The sequence below is a fragment of the Panthera leo genome, chromosome B2 (assembly GCF_018350215.1).
Source record: "Panthera leo isolate Ple1 chromosome B2, P.leo_Ple1_pat1.1, whole genome shotgun sequence".
Classification (NCBI taxonomy): domain Eukaryota; kingdom Metazoa; phylum Chordata; class Mammalia; order Carnivora; family Felidae; genus Panthera; species Panthera leo.
Genome location: NC_056683.1, coordinates 35,910,709 through 35,928,877, shown reverse-complemented (window position 1 = coordinate 35,928,877; position 18,169 = coordinate 35,910,709). Strand labels below are relative to the sequence as shown.

General features: G+C 51.7%; 1 protein-coding gene across 2 annotated transcripts in view; it reads left to right on the top strand.

Annotated features, from left to right (window-relative positions):
* MDGA1 (MAM domain containing glycosylphosphatidylinositol anchor 1) overlaps positions 1-18,169 on the top strand; it is a 57,126-nt gene that overhangs the window by 28,450 nt on the left and 10,507 nt on the right. For both annotated transcript variants that reach the window (XM_042938618.1, XM_042938619.1), the window contains exons 2-9: positions 1,887-2,026; positions 6,526-6,700; positions 9,287-9,483; positions 10,302-10,434; positions 10,685-10,954; positions 13,101-13,430; positions 16,041-16,337; positions 17,177-17,461. In XM_042938618.1, the coding sequence (XP_042794552.1) occupies positions 1,887-2,026; positions 6,526-6,700; positions 9,287-9,483; positions 10,302-10,434; positions 10,685-10,954; positions 13,101-13,430; positions 16,041-16,337; positions 17,177-17,461 (1,827 nt within the window). The remainder of the gene's footprint in view (positions 1-1,886; positions 2,027-6,525; positions 6,701-9,286; positions 9,484-10,301; positions 10,435-10,684; positions 10,955-13,100; positions 13,431-16,040; positions 16,338-17,176; positions 17,462-18,169) is intronic.

Below are 18,169 nucleotides of genomic sequence, written 5' to 3'. Positions count from 1 at the left end.
AGCCGCTGCTGTTTGCAGAGACTCTCCTGGTTAAACATGGCCCTGTGTTGCTCCCTGTTGCTGCCCCACAGCTTCTTGACCTACAGCTGGGCAGCCTCTGTGGACCCACCTCTGTAATTAGTTCCTGACTGCCCCAGTGGTATTGGTTGGAGAGGTTCTGTTGAGGTCTACTTGCGGCAGCTCTAGAACACATTAGGGGTCTCCTAAGCACTTGTCATTTTGCCTGTGTTACTGTCACACCCACCCCTGTGAGTTCTCAGGCCTGGCAGCATTCTCTCTGTTTCAGAGATGAGAAACCGAAGGTCCAAAGACCACTAAGGGTTTACTCCAGGTAATACGTATTAGATGGGACTCTGCCCGGTCAACCTGCACAAAGTCCCTTGTTCTCTGAGGCCTGGTTAGAAGGCTATCTCTTCCATAGAGCCTTCTGTGATGCTTTCTCTAGCAGACAGTGCTCTCTCTCTCTCCTCTGACCTTCTGGGCCCCCTCTCTACCTCTCTTACAATGCTTAGACACATTGCCATGGGATGTTCTTGTAAATTCATTCACTCAACATTCACTGGGAACATCAAGGTGAAACTCATGGTTGGGTAGGCAGAAAGACAAGAATCCTGAATCTGGCAGACACACAGATTGATGCTTTGTTGTTGTACTGGGATAATGATGGATACAGAAGGAGGGAGGGTGCAGGTGAATCATGGGATGATTCCTGGAGGAAGTTACACATCTTATGCACAGGCTTTATCGCATCTTTGTACACCTCTTTAGGGCAAGGACTCTGTTTTCACCCCCTTGTGCCCCGGATTAGCCTTCCTACCTCCATTTTCTCTACCCTCACCTGAGAGCAGACAGGTAGGAACTCGGGAGGTCTTGCCCTCCTTTTCCAAGCCCAAACATTGCTGGGCTAGGGGCTAGACACTTAGGGAGGGACTGTGTACTTTCCCAATCCAGTCATTTTCCCTTTGGGTGTCCCAGCCACATCCTAGCCCTGGTCCCCCAGCCCTGGTCACGTGAGAAAGGCCAGGGAGGAGCCAGTCTTTTGGAGGCTTCCAGGCCCTTGGAGAGAGGTTCTGTCCCTAGAAGAAGAGGTTGGCCTGCTCAAGGAGCAATGGGGGAACAGTAACAGGCCTTTGGGTGAGGGCAGTGAGCAGTCTGTGGGGCTGGGAAATATGTTAGTTAAGCTCTCTAAAAGTAAAGGCTGGATGGTTGATGGGGTATAGTTCAGGCAAGTGATTTGCTGGGAAAGTGCTCTCAGGAGAAACTGGATGGGGAGGCAGACAGACAGTAATGTGGTTCAGTTGTTTTAGCCTCAACCTATTCCCAGGGGGGCTCTGGAGTGCAAATGGCACCATAGTCATCCCACCAGGAGACGGGGATCTGTCAGCCATTGGACTATGTGCATATGCACTAGGGGAAGGGGAGAGCTCCCAGGCATTTCTGCTCCCACTGGTGAAGGACAGTTCCCAGGGGAAGGTGAGCTGTATGTGCCTAGCAGCTGGGGGATGGATGTACCCGGCAGGTATGGGGACCTGGGGGAGCGCCAGCAGTCTCTGCTACGGAGGCTGCTAAGACAGCGATGCTCACGGAGAGATGACCCATCTGTATGGATTACTGAGCCCCTCATACTCATCAGCTCATTGAAAACACAGAACTCTTGCAAGGAGGGTGGGATGAGGAGGAACTGCCCCTTTCCTGAGTCCTTGACCTTTCTGGGCCTAGCCTGGGACCCTGGGAGTATTCTTTCCAGAGCTCCATAGGTCAGGCCTCTAAGGAATGGCCTGGGGAGTTCTGGGCTGACATCTCCCCCTAACACACTCAGAGGAGGGAGCCTTAGACCCCCGCTGGCCTTGGTGCCTCTTACCTAAACCTGCCCCCTCTCCCGCCAGCTCCCGCCCAGGCTCAAATCGTCCACGCGGGCCAGGCGTGTGTAGTGAAGGAGGACAACATCAGTGAGCGCGTCTACACCATCCGGGAGGGGGACACCCTCGTGCTGCAGTGCCTTGTCACCGGGCACCCTCGGCCCCAGGTAAGCCCCACCCTGGCCTCGCACGTGCCTCCCCTGCCCTTACCTCCTCACTCTGCGCCCCACTCTGGGCCCAGAGCTAGAGAAGAGGCAGCAGGAGCTGGGGGTAAGAGGTGGATGTTGGCCAGTAAACCCAACACAGAAGGCTGGGGCTAGGAAATAGCTGGAAAATGAACGCGGTAGGGAAGGGCTGGAGTCTGTGAGCTTATTCACCTGAAAACATCGACGACTGAGGGAATAATTCAATGTCAGTTGTTGAATTCTACTTCATTCCCATTGTATCTGTTGTGCAGATGCTTCCTCACACGCACCTCCAACCTCCGTTTGAGGGAAGACCACGTGCCAACACTGTGCTAGGTACTTCCTCCAGTGTTTTCTTGTTGGAGCCTCACGACCATGCTGTGAGGAAGACATTAGGGCATCCACTTCACAGCTGAGGAAATCAAGGCTCAGGGAGGTTGAGTAAACTCCCAAGATCACACAGCTCCTGTGAGGGTGGAAGCAGAATTTGAATCCAGAACCAGCGTCCGCTGTAGCTTTAGCGCACCTCCTCCCAGTGTGTCCATCTTTGGGTTGGAGGCTCCAGGAGTTACCAACAACATATAATACATTCTCTCCTTCAGGAGGCTTCAGGTAGGCAAGCCCCACATTCTTGATGGTAAAAGCCTGAAAGCAATTAGAAAGCAGCAGAAGATGAGTAAATTTACCAGAAGCCAGGTAAATTTTGTCACAGACCATGTATATGGTTCCATCAGAAGCGTTGGCCAGTTCTCACCAAAGCTGGTGGCAAGAGGCAGGAGCCGGGCTGGAGGAATGATGGAATTTGCTGGTGAGCTGCCGTGGCATTTTAAGAGCAGCAGAAAATTTTTCATTGGATCCTAGGGAGGACAGTGAAATGCAAAATAGTTTTTTGGGATAATCTTGGGAAGAGGGATGGCTTTGATGGGTTTGGCCTTGAGACCAGCAGATGGACAAGGAGACCCCTAAAGACTCAACCTAAAACCATTATCACTGCTCGCTTCTTCTCAAAGTTTTGTTTAGAAGTGACAACAATGCTGCCAGCCTTCAGGTTGGTGTTTGTATCAGGTGTGACATCGGGATGGTCCTCCCTAATGCAAGGGAGGCAGCTGGGCCATCTCTCCCTAAGGCTGCACTGGCCATCTGCGTGTGTGCCCTTGTGCATCGCGTTTTTGAGTCGTTCGTGTCTGTGGCTGTGCATGCACACACTCTTTTTTCTACTTCCATCCATGATTTCCTTGTTCCTCCTGCTACCTAGGCTCAAGCCCTTGGGCTAATATTTGACTCTGCCTTCTCATTCCCCACATCTAGCCAGCCTCTGAGACCTCTGTTTTTATGTCTCCCGCATGGGTCTTCTGCTTCTATTCCTCATTACCTCTGGAGGCCAGACCTTCAGTCCTATCCCTTGGACCACTGCAATAGACTAACTGGATCCCCATGCTTCTGCTTCTGTACCCCATTCCCAGAATCATCATCTTCAAACCTGCTCTGTCCTATCACTCCCCAGCTCAGACACCTTCGATGGTTTACCTATTACCTACCAGACCCATTTCAGGCTGCTAGGGGTGGAAGTGAAGACCTCCCATAGGCTGGCCCCACCTGCCTTTCTGCCTGTCTGACCTCCACTGCCATCCTCCTCACACCCTGTGCTCCAGTCACACTTGCCCAAGTACACCCTGTTCATTCCTGCGTTAGCCACTTCTGCTCCCTTCTCCTGAAATGCCGTCTACCTCCTTGTTTGCTCAGTTCATTACAACAAATATTTATGGAGCACCTGCTATGTGCCCAGCACTGTGATGGGTCCTAAAGATACAGTTACAGTTCCTGTTGTCATGGAGCATCCAATCTAGTAGGGGAACAGGGAAGCAGCATCTCATGGCCCACTTTGAGGTCAGGATGGGGGGCTGAGTGGGCATGGAATTCCCCACTCCAAACAAGTAGCAACAGAGAGGGAATCTTGAGGGCCAAAATGAAGGATCTAGAGCAATGGCAGTGAGCAGAAGGTGAAGAACTCCTTGGAGGGGCTTGGACTGCGTACTCACCTCAGGGATAGTAGCATTAACACACACATGGGGGATGTGAGTTGAGGCCACAGGTCCATCTATGCTTGGAAGTTAGACCTAGACTCTCTATCTAAAGCAGGAAGCTGGACAAGGCATCACCTGTGAATGGGGACCAGAAGAGCTCTGTCCCACATCCTAGAGTCACAGCAGGGATTAGATTCTGCTTCAGGGCATGGGTATAAACAGAGTCACCCACGAAGGAGCACAACCCTTAGGCTGTCTGTGTCTTGCAGTATCCAAGTGGTGAGGAAACCCTAAGCTGAGAAATTAGTATAAAAACTAGTTGGAACCTGTGAACCTATGTGTCTTGGGCATTGGGAACCATAAAAGCTATACCACAGACAGGCCTGTGAGGGCCTAAGTGGGACTTCTGTGGAAGAAAACTCCCATGAAATGCAAGCCTGTGGAGTAAAAGTTTCCAAACACATTTGAAAATACACTGCCAGGAGAGCCAATCCATAGACCACCCCCCCCCCAACAAAAAAAATTGAGCAATCCACATCTGAGGAAACAGAGATAACAGAACAATCTGAAAGGATCTTTAAAATAAATATGATTAAAGTGTTTCAAGAGATAATGAAAGGAATATAATCCACAAGACAAGAGATTATACAACCCGATCAGTTAGATATGGGGGGAAAAAACAAATAGAAATCTTAGAGATAAAAATAACACAGTCTTTTTAAAAACTTGGCCTCTGTGCATAGAGATAGCTAAAGAGAAAATTAGCGAATTGGATGATAGATCCAGGGAAATCAACTACAGTGTGGTCTGGAGGAGACAAAGAGATGGAAATGTGGAAAGGAAGCTGGGAGGCATGGAGAATAGAATGACAAGCTCCAACATAAATGTAGGCATTCTGGAAGGACAGACTAGAAAAAACTGAGAGAAGACGACATTTGAGGAGGTAAAGACTGAGAATTGTGCTGACCTGAAGAAAGGTACAAACCCTCAGGTGGATAAAACAAAGCAAATCCAAAGCAGTTTCTAAACACATCCCATCTAGATAAATACAGTAAAACTGCAAAATGTCAAATGTAAAAGAAAAGATATTCTCATGGCCTTGGTTTCTCTCCAAAGCACCCTCTGACCTAAGTATGAATTGCCTGAAATTGCCTATAGCCTTCTGCAGGTTTTGTCCCCTCTACATCCCTGAGGGAAAGGTTGAGGGTGGCGGGGGGATGACAGTAGCAACAATGAGGCCTGCAGTGACGCTTCTCTGAATGAGAAGGTTGCCCTTCACCCACTTCTCCTGAGCCTTGCTGTTTTTGTGCCCTATTCACCAGCATCAGGCACCTTGCCCTGTCTCAGTAATAAGCAATTCTCCCCAACTTTAAGATGGAAACTTCCCTACCCCACCCCCCAGTCCTCAAGACTCAATCATCTGGAAGCGATCAATTTTTCTTAAACGTCTGGTACCCTGAGGAGTAGCTCCAGTTTCTTGTGTGATCCTCAATAGTTTCCCACAATTTAGGGCAAATATAATAATAGGAATTTGTGGAATGACTAATATGGGCCAGGGGCTACCTCACAATGACTCTGCAAAGTGAGTATTATGCTATATGATAGTTACAGTTATCTATTGCTGCATAACAAATGCTCTAAAACTCAGGGACTTAAAACAATAGACACTTAGTGTCTCACAGTTCCTGTGGGATCAGAATCCAGGAGCAGCTTAGCTGGCCAGTTCTGGCTCAGGGTATCTCAGGAGGCTGCAGTCATTTGAGAACTGACTGGGGCTGGAGGACCCACTTGCAAGCTAACTCCTGTGGCTGTTGACCTGAGGTTTCCATTATTTCCCTGTGGACCCCTGCACAGGGCTGCTCATGACAGCCAGATGGCTTTCCCCAAGACGGAAGTCACAGTCTTTTACAACCTGGTCTTGGAAGTGACATACCATCATGCCTGCTGTGTTATATTGGTCACACAGACCAGCCCTGGTACAAAGTGGGAAGGCACCACAGAAAAGGACTAGAGGCAGGGATTACTGGGGCCATCTTGGAGGCTGGCTACCTCAGAGACCTCTTTCACAGATGAGAAATCTGAAGCTGAGAGAGGAATAGCCTACCCAAGGCTACTAAAAATTTTACCAAATTCTTAGTCTTACAGGCACTAAGGCACTAAGGCACATGTAATCCTCCCAGTAACCGTAGGAGGGCATAATGTTCTCTATTTTACCAATGAAGAAAGGAAGGCAGGAAAGGTTGGGTAATTTGCCCAAATCCATGCTCTTAACCACTGCACTACACAGCCTTATTTAAAGCCTCCTCCATCCGACCCCAGATTTCCCAGGCTCTTCCCTGAGGCGTCCTACCCCATCTGTGTATCCCTGGGAGTCTGTCTGGGTTAGTTTCCCAGGCCCGGGTGTGCCCCCCGCACCCTCACTGCCACGTCTGACCGTGTCCCACCCTGCCGGTCCAGGTGCGCTGGACCAAGACTGCGGGCAGCGCATCCGACAAGTTCCAGGAGACGTCAGTGTTCAACGAGACGCTGCGCATCGAGCGCATCGCACGCACACAGGGCGGCCGCTACTACTGCAAGGCTGAGAACGGCGTGGGCGTGCCCGCCATCAAGTCTATTCGTGTGGATGTGCAGTGTGAGTTGGCGCCGTGGGTGCCCCCGCGTGCTCAGCCTGGGAAGAAGGAGGCGGGTGGAAAGGAGGCTGAAGAAACAATAGCTCCATGGAAGAAGACAGTAGAGACCTTCTTATCTCTCCCGGACGAGAGGGGCATATCTGCTGTTCCTCCAATGTGCATCATCCTATACAATTCACACATATCCGTCCGTAATCTGTATGGACCTTGCAACGTCCCTCTAAAGTGGTCAGGGAGGGGCCTCTGGGTGGCTCAGTCGGCTAAGCCTCCAACTCTTGGTTTGGGCTCAGGTCATGATCTCACTGTTGGTGAGTTCAAGCCTTGTGTGGCTGTCAGCGCAGAGCCCGCTTGGGATTCTCTCTCTCCCTCTCTCTACCCCTCCCTCCCTCTCTTGCCCTCAAAGTAAATAAACTTAAAAAAAAAAAAAGTTGTCAGGGAGGGCAGGACAGTTTGGATTATACTCTTTTTCACAGATGATATGAAGTACCAAGGGTTTGTGTTTGTGACTTGTTCACCTGCAGAGGTGCTCTTGACTCTGGTCCAGTGCCCTTCCCACAGGACCTCATATCTCTGCTTTTGTCCCAAGGGTACCTCTGAATCTTCCCTACCCCTACCACCTACATAACCAAGCACCCCTCAGTCCTTGCTGCTGGTTGAATGAGAAGCCCCTAGTCCCTACCTACCTTCCATGGAGATACCCCATTAACCCCAAGAGGCTATTTTACTGCTTGCCACCTGCCTCTGTGCTCACCCAGGCTGACCCTAGGTACCCAGAAACCGTAGAGCCAACCCAAGGGGCCTCTCTGGCACCATCTTAATTTCTGCAATGATTCTACCCATTAACTATGCCTCACGCCCCCCGGTGAGACCCCCAAGTGGTGGCCACTGGAACCTTAGACCCTTCTGTCTCCCATCAGCCACCCAAGGGCCTGCCAAACCCTGGGGCTGAGGATCATTTTTTAAGTTATTGGTGCTGGAAGGGGCTGGCAGGCATGGCTTAGGTGTCATCAATGCCTTACCTCCACCTATGGTCTTTGTTATGACTTCTGTCCAAGGGGGCTGTGCAAGGAAAGAGTGATGGGATGTTGGAATGCCTCTTGTGGGATGTTAGACTGTGGGTTGTTGATTCCTGTGGTTCACAACACTGGCTGTACATTAGAATGTCTAGGGGCTCTTGTTTTGGTTTAATGTTTATTTATTTATTTTGAGAGAGAGTGTGTGTGTGTGAACAGGGGAGGGTAGAGAGAGAGGGAGAGAGAGAATCCCAGGCAGGCCCTGTGCCATCAGTACAGAGCCTGACATGGGGCTTGATCCCAGGAACTGCAAAGATCATGACCTGAGCCCAAATCAAGAGTTGGACGCTTTACTGATTGAGCCACCCAGGCCCCTCCTAGGGGATCTTATAAAGAAAATACTGATGCCTGGGTCCCACTTCCAGAGATTCTGATGTAATTGGGGGTGGGGCCAGCATCGGGATTGTTTTCATTTCTTTTTTTTTTTTTAAGTTTATTTATTTTTGAGAGAGAGAGAGAGCGTGAGCACAAGTGGGGGAGGGGCAGAGAGAGCAGGGGTTGGGGGTGGGGGGCGAGACACAGAATCTGACTCAGGCTCCAGGCTCTGAGCTGTCAGCACAGAGCTCGACGTGGGGCTCGAACCCACAGACTGTGAGATCATGACCTGAGCCAACATTGGATGCTTAACCAACTGAGCCACACAGGCGCCCTGGGATTTTTTCTTCAACTTTTTTTTTTTTTTTTTTTTTTTTTATTGAGGATTAACTTACATCCAATAGAGTTAACTAATATTTTTTTAAATGTTTACTTTTTAGAGCGAGAGACAGAGTATGAGTGGGGGAGGGGCAGAGAGAGAGGGAGACACAGAATCCAAAGCAGGCTTCAAGCTGTCAGCACAGAGCCCGATGAGGGACTTGAACCCACAAATCGCGAGATCATAACCTGAGCCGAAGTTGGACGCTTAACGAACTGAGCCACCCAGGCGCCCCTAGAGTGCACTAATCTTAAATGTACAGTTCAATGAATTCTTATGTGTATGCCTATGTAAACACCAACCAGGTCAAGAGCATTTCCAGGACCCCCGACAGTTCCCTCATGCTCCCTCCCAGTTCAGTAATCTCCTTAGAGGCAATCATTCTTGTGACTTTTGACACCATCAGTGAGCTCTGCCAGGCTTTGGTATTAAAAAAGAAAATCTCCATGTGATTCCAGTTTACCAGTGAAGAAAGAGGCCCAGAGAGAGAAGGGACTTAGGCAGGCCACACTACAAATTAACAGGTAACCTTGGATTTGGACAGTGCCCTGATTTCCAGTGTGCCCTGCTTCCTCCATCCCATGATGGGAGGGTGAAGGTAGACACCCCCATGCAGTTCCTGTGAGGGACAGCTAGGAAGCCATGAAGTCCATTCCCCTGCCTCTAACAGGTTGGTCAAGCAAGCAGGGCTGGGACGCCATCTGACTCTCCGGAGGCATCCCTTGAGGGTGGCTTAGCTTTCCTGGGGGGCTGCCGGGAGCCCAAGCCCCCCACCATGGGGGTCACCCAGCCCTGACCTCGCTGGGGCTGTGTCCTTGCAGACCTGGATGAGCCTGTGCTGACGGTGCACCAGACGGTGAGCGACGTTCGAGGCAACTTCTACCAGGAGAAGACGGTGTTCCTGCGCTGTACTGTCAACTCCAACCCGCCTGCCCGCTTCATCTGGAAGCGGGGCTCCGACACCCTGTCCCACAGCCAGGACAATGGGGTCGACATCTATGAACCCCTCTACACCCAGGTCAGGATGGACGGCAGCTGGCCTGTCTCCTCACGGCTCCCCCCACACTCTTCCTTGTGCACCCAGCAAGGGAGGGGAACGTGGGGACTGAGGCCTCATGATCTGGTGTTCCAGGGGCTGCCCTGACTCTAATGATTCTGTTCTGACCTCAGAAGCATGCGTTCTGATTGGGCTTCAGAAAACTTGGGCCAGATGAGATCAGGACAGAAAGGTCAGGGAGCAGTGGTGAGGACAGCAGAGTCCCCAAGGCAGCGTGTCTTCCTGGAACATCGCTTGTTAGAAAAGTCACCCCCGAGGGGCGGATGTGTCATCCCTGCATGCACATGGTGGGGGGGGGGGCTCCTGGGCAGGCACAGCAGGAGTTGGGGGGCAGAGAGATGACTGCGCTTCCCATGGGTCCCCTCCAGTCCCAGGAGATGGTGATGAATCTGTCCTGCCAGGGGAGTCTTTCAGAGGTGGCTATCCCTGGTGGCTGTCAAAGCTCCCCATGTGGACGTGGCCTGTGGGCCAACCCCATGTCTGTATAGGTTGTAAGACAGGGCAGGATTCCTTCCTTATCCTCCCTTTCCCAGAGCGGGAAAGCTGAGGCGTGGTCCTGGCTGTGTGTACCAGGACATCGCATCCAGAGACGCTCAAGCTCAAGCAGAGAGCACAGTATCCATCCCAGGCTCAGGCTCCCTGGGGATAAACGGTGTGGAGGTTGGAAAGATAGGAATGAAAATAGGAATTTGCTTCAGCCGCTGGTGCTGGGTGAATGTGTGCGGGATCCCCAGAGACCCAAGCAGGCCCCTCAGCCCAGTGATGTGCTCCTGCCCTAGGGGGAGACCAAGGTCCTGAAGCTGAAGAACCTGCGGCCCCAGGACTACGCCAGCTACACCTGCCAGGTGTCTGTACGCAACGTGTGCGGCATCCCGGACAAGGCCATCGCCTTCCGGCTCACCAACACCACGGGTACAGGACTGCCCTGCCCATGCCCTTTGCCCACCTGGCTCACTCCCCAGCCAGGAGAAAGTGCCCCACCCCACACAGGACTCCAGGCACGTCACCATTAGTGCGTCCCCTCCTCCCCCACGCCTGCTCCCTGACTTCTCCCCTCTCTTCTCCCTCTAGGCCTTCTCCAACCCCATGGTTTCCCTGGACCCCACCCCTCCCCCAGCCCTGCCTCATGGTCCCCTAAGACCCCACCTCCTTGTCCTCTTAGCACCACCAGCCCTGAAGCTGTCTGTGAATGAAACTCTGGTGGTAAACCCTGGGGAGAATGTGACGGTACAGTGCCTGCTGACAGGCGGTGATCCCTTACCCCAGCTGCAGTGGTCCCACGGGCCGGGCCCGCTGCCCCTGGGTGCCCTGGCTCAGAGCGGCACCCTCAGCATCCCTTCAGTGCAGGCCCGGGACTCTGGCTACTACAACTGCACAGCCACCAACAACGTGGGCAATCCTGCCAAGAAGACCGTCAACCTGCTGGTGCGATGTACGTGGGTCCAGAGGGGTGGGAGGGAACTCGGGAGGCAGACAGCGTCCCTGTCCTCCAGGAACTGCCAGTGACCTAGGAAAGGGGCCTGTCTGCTTCCTTTATGGGGATGAGATATGCCGAGGAGGCGTGTTCCAGGCACTGTGATTTCCCCGCAACTCAGGTGTCTGCCCGCGGGCAGCAGGACCACAATTTGTAGAACGTTTTATTTATAATCTCCTCTCCCAAATATCATCTCAACAATGGAAGAAGGGAGAAGGGCTGGCGTTGATTACCTACATTTTTTTTTTTAGATTGGGAAACTGAGGCTGCGAAAAGCTAAATGTGGACATTCCAGTCTGCAAGAGAAATTTCCTCTCTTCCCGTACAATGGTTTCTACCTTTTTATTTTTTTATTTTTTTTTATTATTTTTTTAAATGTTTATTTATTATTGAGAGACAGTGAGAGATAGAGCATGAACATGGGAGGGGCAGAGACAGGAGGAAACACAGAATCCGAAGTAAGCTCCAGGCTCCGAGCCGTCAGCACAGAGCCCGACACGGGGCACAAACCCACAAACCGCGAGACCATGACCTGAGCCGAAGTCGGACGCTCAACCGACTGAGCCACCCAGGCGCCCCTGGTTTCTACCTTTTTAATGGAGTTAAATGAAAGTAACATACATTTGCACATACCTCATATGCAAATCTTTATTAGCAAAGCGTGTCAGTGAGTCTGAAGGTAATTAGTAAATGTAAAAATGATACAAAACTTGGGGGCGCAAATGAAGTACAAACACTTCCCTTATGAAACTTCAGCCTTGTTAGCTGCTCCGTGTGATCTTGATTTTGCTCATGTGCTTTACAGAGAGAACTTTAAATTCTTCTGACTTAGGAGTAACCTTAGGTTGTTTGTTTGTTGTTTATTTGAAAATTTTAAAGATCTCGGCTTGATTCCAGCTCTTTAGCACTTGAAAATAAAGTACAGCTTCTGTCAAATTCAGTGGAGAATCTTCTGATGAAATGGACTTTCCTTTTGTTCTTCCCTCACCAACCAGTCTCTCTCTGACTCTTCTCACAAAAAGAAGCTAGCTCTCAGTGATTTTTTACTCAACCAGAGCAAGAAACACAGTAGCCAGATTGTTGCTGATGACTATTTCTTCCTCTGATGGTTCTTCTTCTGTCAGATTAGTTTTCGCCACCTAATTACATTCAGGGCCTTTAAAACCTGGGTTCGTGAGGTTGCAATTTACATCAGATACTTACGGTTACCTCTTAGGGTGACATACAGCCTGCTTTGCCCGGGCCAGTCCTGGTTCATGGCCATTGTGCCACGGACCTATTGAATCAGCACCCAAATATTAAGAATGCTGTCTACCTCTTGGCTACGTCAGACAATATTCAGGTTTTTCTTTTTCTTTCTTTTTTTTTTTTTTAACATTTAGACTTTTCAAAAAAGGCTAGACCTTCCATTTTTCCAAACTCTGTGTTTTTATGTAACGTCATGTAAAATTATCGTATTAGGCTTTCATTATAAAAATTACACAAACTTATTGCAAAGACTCAAACAGGACAACAGGATAAAATGTGCAAATTAAAATTTCCCCTCAGTTCCACTCTTTAGATAGAAGTACTAGTACATTCTGGCACATCTTTCCAAAATTTGTATTTTGCATATTCAAGGTTTAGAAAAGAACAAAAATAAAGCAGCACAGCCGTTAAGAGCGTAGGCTGAGTCTGAATTCAAGGTTGGCTACTTCTTCGGGCAAGTTCCTTAAACTGTCTGAGCCTCAGTTCTGTCCTTTGTAAAATGGGGACAGGAAAGTGCCTCCCTCAAAGACTGTGGGATGGGTTAAATGAGTCAACCCATGTAAAGGGCTTAGAACAGTGCCTCTCACATAGTGGATGTTCAATCAACAGTGGCTAGAACAATTACTAAACCTACTTTTCTGCAGCCAGCTTTTTTGAACTTTTCAAAATGCATCTGAACAAGCAGAACAATTTCCAAGTAAAGTGATGGTTTCTCTTGGGGGTGGGATGGGGTTGTAGCCCCCAGCCTGCAGGGAGGGCTGGTTCAAGGAGAGAAGCTGGGTCTGGATGGGGGTGGGACATAGAGCCTTGGCTTTGGGCCAGCCCCAGCCACCCTTCCCTCCCCATCCACCTGTAGCCATGAAGAATGCTACGTTCCAGATCACCCCAGACGTGATCAAAGAGAGTGAGAACATACAGCTGGGCCAAGACCTGAAGCTGTCATGCCATGTGGATGCGGTGCCCCAGGAGAAGGTGACTTACCAGTGGTTCAAGAATGGCAAGCCGGCACGCATGTCCAAGAGGCTGCTGGTGACCCGAAACGACCCTGAGTTGCCTGCCGTCACCAGCAGCCTAGAGCTCATTGACCTGCACTTCAGTGACTATGGCACCTACCTCTGCGTGGCCTCCTTCCCAGGGGCACCAGTGCCTGACCTGAGCGTCGAGGTCAACATCTCCTCTGAGACAGGTGGGCAGCTGAAGCAGCATGGGGTGTGTGTGTGAGGGAGCTGGAGAGGCCCATAGAGGGGAGGTGGGGACAGTAGCTTGAAAAAAGGAGGCCACAGTGAGGGGAACACCATTTGTTCATGTTGCACACATTTATTAAGCACCTATTATATGCCAGGCATTGTGCTAGGCTCGGGGGTAGAGTGGTGGGCAGATAAGCTCTGCTTACATCGAACTAAGTGGGAAGGCAAACGTTGTTCAGATAGTCTCACAGATAAATATATGACTGCAAACAGTGATACGTGAGAGTCAGGAAAGAGTTTCCTCAGAATGTTTGATCTGAGATCTGAGGGAGGGGCAGGTTTTACTAGGCAAAGGAGAACAAGGGAGGGTGGAAGAGAAAGGCAGGCCAAAGAATCAGCATGTGCAAAGGCACTGGGGCAGGTAAGCGCATGGGCCATTTGGAGCACCCAAGGAGAGTGCGACTGGGAGAATGGAGTGAGATGTGAGAGAGTGGAGGGGCCAGCAGGGGCAAGATCATGCAGGGATTTGGGTCTTTATTCCGATAATAATAAATAAGAATAATGAAATAATGACTAACATTTATTGAGTGTTTACTATGTGTTCTGATGATTTCATATTGATGTCATTTACCTTCATGGTTTACCTTATGGGATAGTTTATCATCAGTTTTGAGATGAAGAAACGGGCTCAGAGAGTTTAAGAGACTTTACCTAAGGTAACAAACAATAAGTGGTGTAGCTGGGATTCAAACTCGAGCAGTCTGACTCTAGAGCCACACCTGAAGGGTTTTCATCTTATGCATGACGGAAGTTTGGAAGGGATAATTTCCGAGAGAGTTTCTAGAATCGTATCTCCAGCCCCTAGCCCCTTGCACTGAGGAGCTGGCTGACTTTGACTAAGCCTCTTTAATTCTCTGGGCCTCCGTTTCACCTCTGTGAGACATTGAACCAGATGGCCTCGGAGGTGCCTTCGAATCCTGACTTTTGCACAGGGAGACGACTTCGTGTCCGGGGAGAGTATCCCTTACAAGGGGATCCCATAGCTGGGATACAGGACGAGAGAGGGAAGATGAGGTGGGAAAGGCAGAGACGGGAACAGGACCCTTGGGTTTGCAGACGCGAGGAGTTTGAGTTTTAGCCTGAGGGCACTGCAGCCTCAAAGCGGGGAGACAACAGCCCTTTAGCGTGTGAGGGCACAGAAGGTTGGGGAGCTGGGATGTTTTAGAAACAGGGAAATCAACGGGGCGCAGGGCCATTTCCTCCATTTGGCTCATCAGCCTGATGCCTGTGGCACGGAAGCTTTTTAAGGTCTTGTGGAAATAATTCAGACCCGGGAAAAGAAATTAATTGGCTCCAAAATACAAAGAGAAAACTGTAAAATTAAAGCCAACACATGTATAAATGTTTACAGAGTATAAATTATGCTAACTAGATAACTGGACCTCAGCTTGCCTTGTAGAGTTATTTATAATTCATATTTGATGTCAGACATTTTAATTTGGTCCATGTCATGTGGGATGGGACCCATGGAAGTCTTTTAAATTTTTTTTTTTAACGTTTATTTATTTTTGAGACAGAGAGAGACAGAGCATGAACAGGGGAGGGTCAGAGAGAGAGGGAGACACAGAATCTGAGACAGGCTCCAGGCTCTGAGCTGTCAGCACAGAGCCCGATGCGGGGCTCGAACTCACGGAGTGCAAGATCATGACCTGAGCCGAAGTCGGCTGCTCAACCGACTGAGCCACCCAGGCGCCCCCATGGAAATCTTTAAAAGACTCTCCAGTTGGGTGATGTGTTGGGTTGGATTAGGTTTGGCGGTGAATAACAGAAAATCCCGAAATGCTACTAGTGGCTTAAATGAGGTAGATGTGTACTATTTTTTCTGGTAAAAGTGAGCAGTCTGAGCTGGAATAATGGCTCTGCTCCACCAAATCCTCAGGGCCCCAGGCTCCATCTTGTCTTGTTACCCTTAGCGTGCACCGCCTTGTCCACAGTGGCAGTCCCAGCTGCAGCCATCAATCTGCATTCCAGCCTGCAAGGAGAAGGAAGGGAAGAGGGGTACAGCCTCTCCCTGTGAAGAACCTTATTTTCTGTCACATCCCATTGGCCAGAATTTGGTCACATGGCCACAGCTAGCAGGCTAGGGGACATCATGGTTATTCTGGCTGTGTGCCCTGCTAAACTCCAGACATTCTATTACTTTGGGAGGAGGGGTAAGGATGTTGGAGGACCGACTAGCGATCTGTAATAGCACTCCAGAAGACAAGATGGAAGCTTTAATTAGAGCAGGGCCAGTGGGCAGGAGAGAGGGGGTTGAGGGAAGGCATCCTTTGGTAGAACTGTTTAAAAGTGGAACCCCCTTTTGTTGGGGTAAAGGGAAAGAAGGAATAGGCCAGGATGACTTCAGCCCTTTTTCTGAGTTGGGAGACCCTCGGGGGTGCAGGAGGTGGGGAGAATGGGGGGAGGCGAGTTGTGCTTTGGAGATGCTGAGGGATCTTTGGGACATCAGGGATGCGCGAGGGAGGCTCCTAGGGGGAGGGGAGCAGAAGCCTCACGGCAGAGGCTAGCGGGGAGCTCTAACCTTGCTCCTACCCGCTTCCCCACCGCAGTGCCGCCCACCATCAGCGTGCCCAAGGGCAGGGCCGTGGTGACAGTGCGGGAGGGCTCGCCCGCTGAGCTGCAGTGTGAGGTTCGAGGCAAGCCGCGGCCGCCGGTGCTCTGGTCCCGCGTGGACAAGGAGGCAGCGCTGCTGCCCTCGGGGCTGCCCCTGGAGGAGACTCCGGACGGGAAGCTGCGGCTGGAGCACGTGAGCCGCGACATGAGTGGGACCTACCGCTGCCAGACGGCACGGTATAATGGCTTCAACGTGCGCCCCCGCGAGGCCCAGGTGCAGCTGAACGTGCAGTGTGAGTCCCATCGCCCCACCTGGACCACATCAGAGCTGTCCCTCCCGGTTCGCAGCCTGGCCTGCCCCCCTCTTCACCCCTTCGTACACTCCAGTCCAACCAGCCTCCGCCAAGTACTGCGGATACCCCTAACACCTTGCCACCCCCGTGTTCTAAGGTGGGAAGTCTGACCCTTGTCACACTTCCAATACCAAGTGCCCCTCACCCCCATCTGCATTCCCAGGGACCCAGTGAGCAAAGAATAACTGATTTTGACAGGTAGACACGGGAGTTTGAAAGACTCTCAAGGGAGCACGTTGTGTCTGAGACTATAACGATGAGAGTTAACTCACCTTGTGCCAAGCACTACTCTAAGAGCATTTTAATGCATGAACTTATTTAACCCTCCACAGCCCTATAAATAGACTCTATCATTCCCTTATTTTTACAAATAGAGAAACCGAGTCCCAGGATAAATAACTTGCCTAACGCCTCACTAGCTAGTTAGAGGCAGGGCTGAGATTTGAACCTAAGGCAACTAGCTCCGGGGATCATGCTCTAAACCCCGACGTTATGCTGCTTTTTCGCTACACGGTGGGGTGAGGGGACCCTTTGAGGCAAGACTAAAGGCCCAGTCTGGGAAGCACGGCTGGAGGAAATGGCCGGGAGGGGGGTGGGTATCTGCAGGTCAGGGAGTTCTGAGCGTGGCCATTGTGTTATGTTGCGAGCGTGTATCCGCTCTGAGATCCTTCCAGGCTGCGGGGTGCGGGAGCAGGGTCGAGTGCGTCGCTTTCAATGGGGCCGCTCCTCAAACCCCACTCGGCCCCGCTGACCGCCGCCCCCGCCGCCCCCACCCCCAGTCCCGCCGGAGGTGGAGCCCAGCTCCCAGGATGTGCGCCAGGCGCTGGGCCGGCCCGTGCTGCTGCGCTGCTCGCTGCTCCGAGGCAGCCCCCAGCGTATCGCCTCGGCTGTGTGGCGCTTCAAAGGGCAGCTGCTGCCTCCGCCGCCGGCTGTCCCCGTCGCCGCCGAGGCTCCCGACCACTCCGAACTGCGCCTCGACGCCGTCACCCGCGACAGCAGCGGCAGCTACGAGTGCAGCATCTCCAATGACGTGGGCTCGGCCACCTGCCTCTTTCAGGTCTCGGGTGAGCGTCCCGTGGGTCCCGCCCCACCCAACCGCGCCCACCTGGGACCAGGCTCCACCCCAACTCCAGCCCCCGCCCACTCCCGGACTGGGCCGCGCCCCTTTCCAGTTGCTCGTACTGGGTTCAGGCCCCTGCCTTCCCAAGACCCGCCCATGCCGGGTCTAGGCCCCGCCCATGCCGCCCGGACCTAACCATGATGTCGTTTACAGCCAGATCCCCTCCAGACAGGCTAGATCCCTTCTCCCACGCCCACTCCAGGTGTAGATCGTCTCAAGGTCCGCTTGTACGTGTCCTAAGCCCCCCTCCCCCCGCCCCCGTTTTAGCTCAGCCCCGTTCCTTGGCCTCGGACAGCCCTGCCTGTCTCAAACCCCTCCTTCCCCGGGTTTAGGCTTCTCCCCTCCAGCCCCTGGAGCTCCAAGTTTGGGCCCTTCCCTCTAAAGACCCGCCCACACCACGCCTAGGCCCTAGTTGCCTGACGCATAGGCTTCACCCCTTCTAGCCTCGTCCAATCCCAGCTCTCCATTTCTTGCTTTTTTTTTTTGGTAGCAGGTACGCTCCAGCCCCACCCACACCAGGTTTAAACCCGCCCACTCAAGTCCTGGGCACCGCCCCATCCCAGCCATCACGTTTCAAGCCCCTCCGCTTTAATCCGTGGCCCCAGAAGCTGCGGGTGGGGGACTCCCTCTTTTCGTGACCGCAGGCCCAATA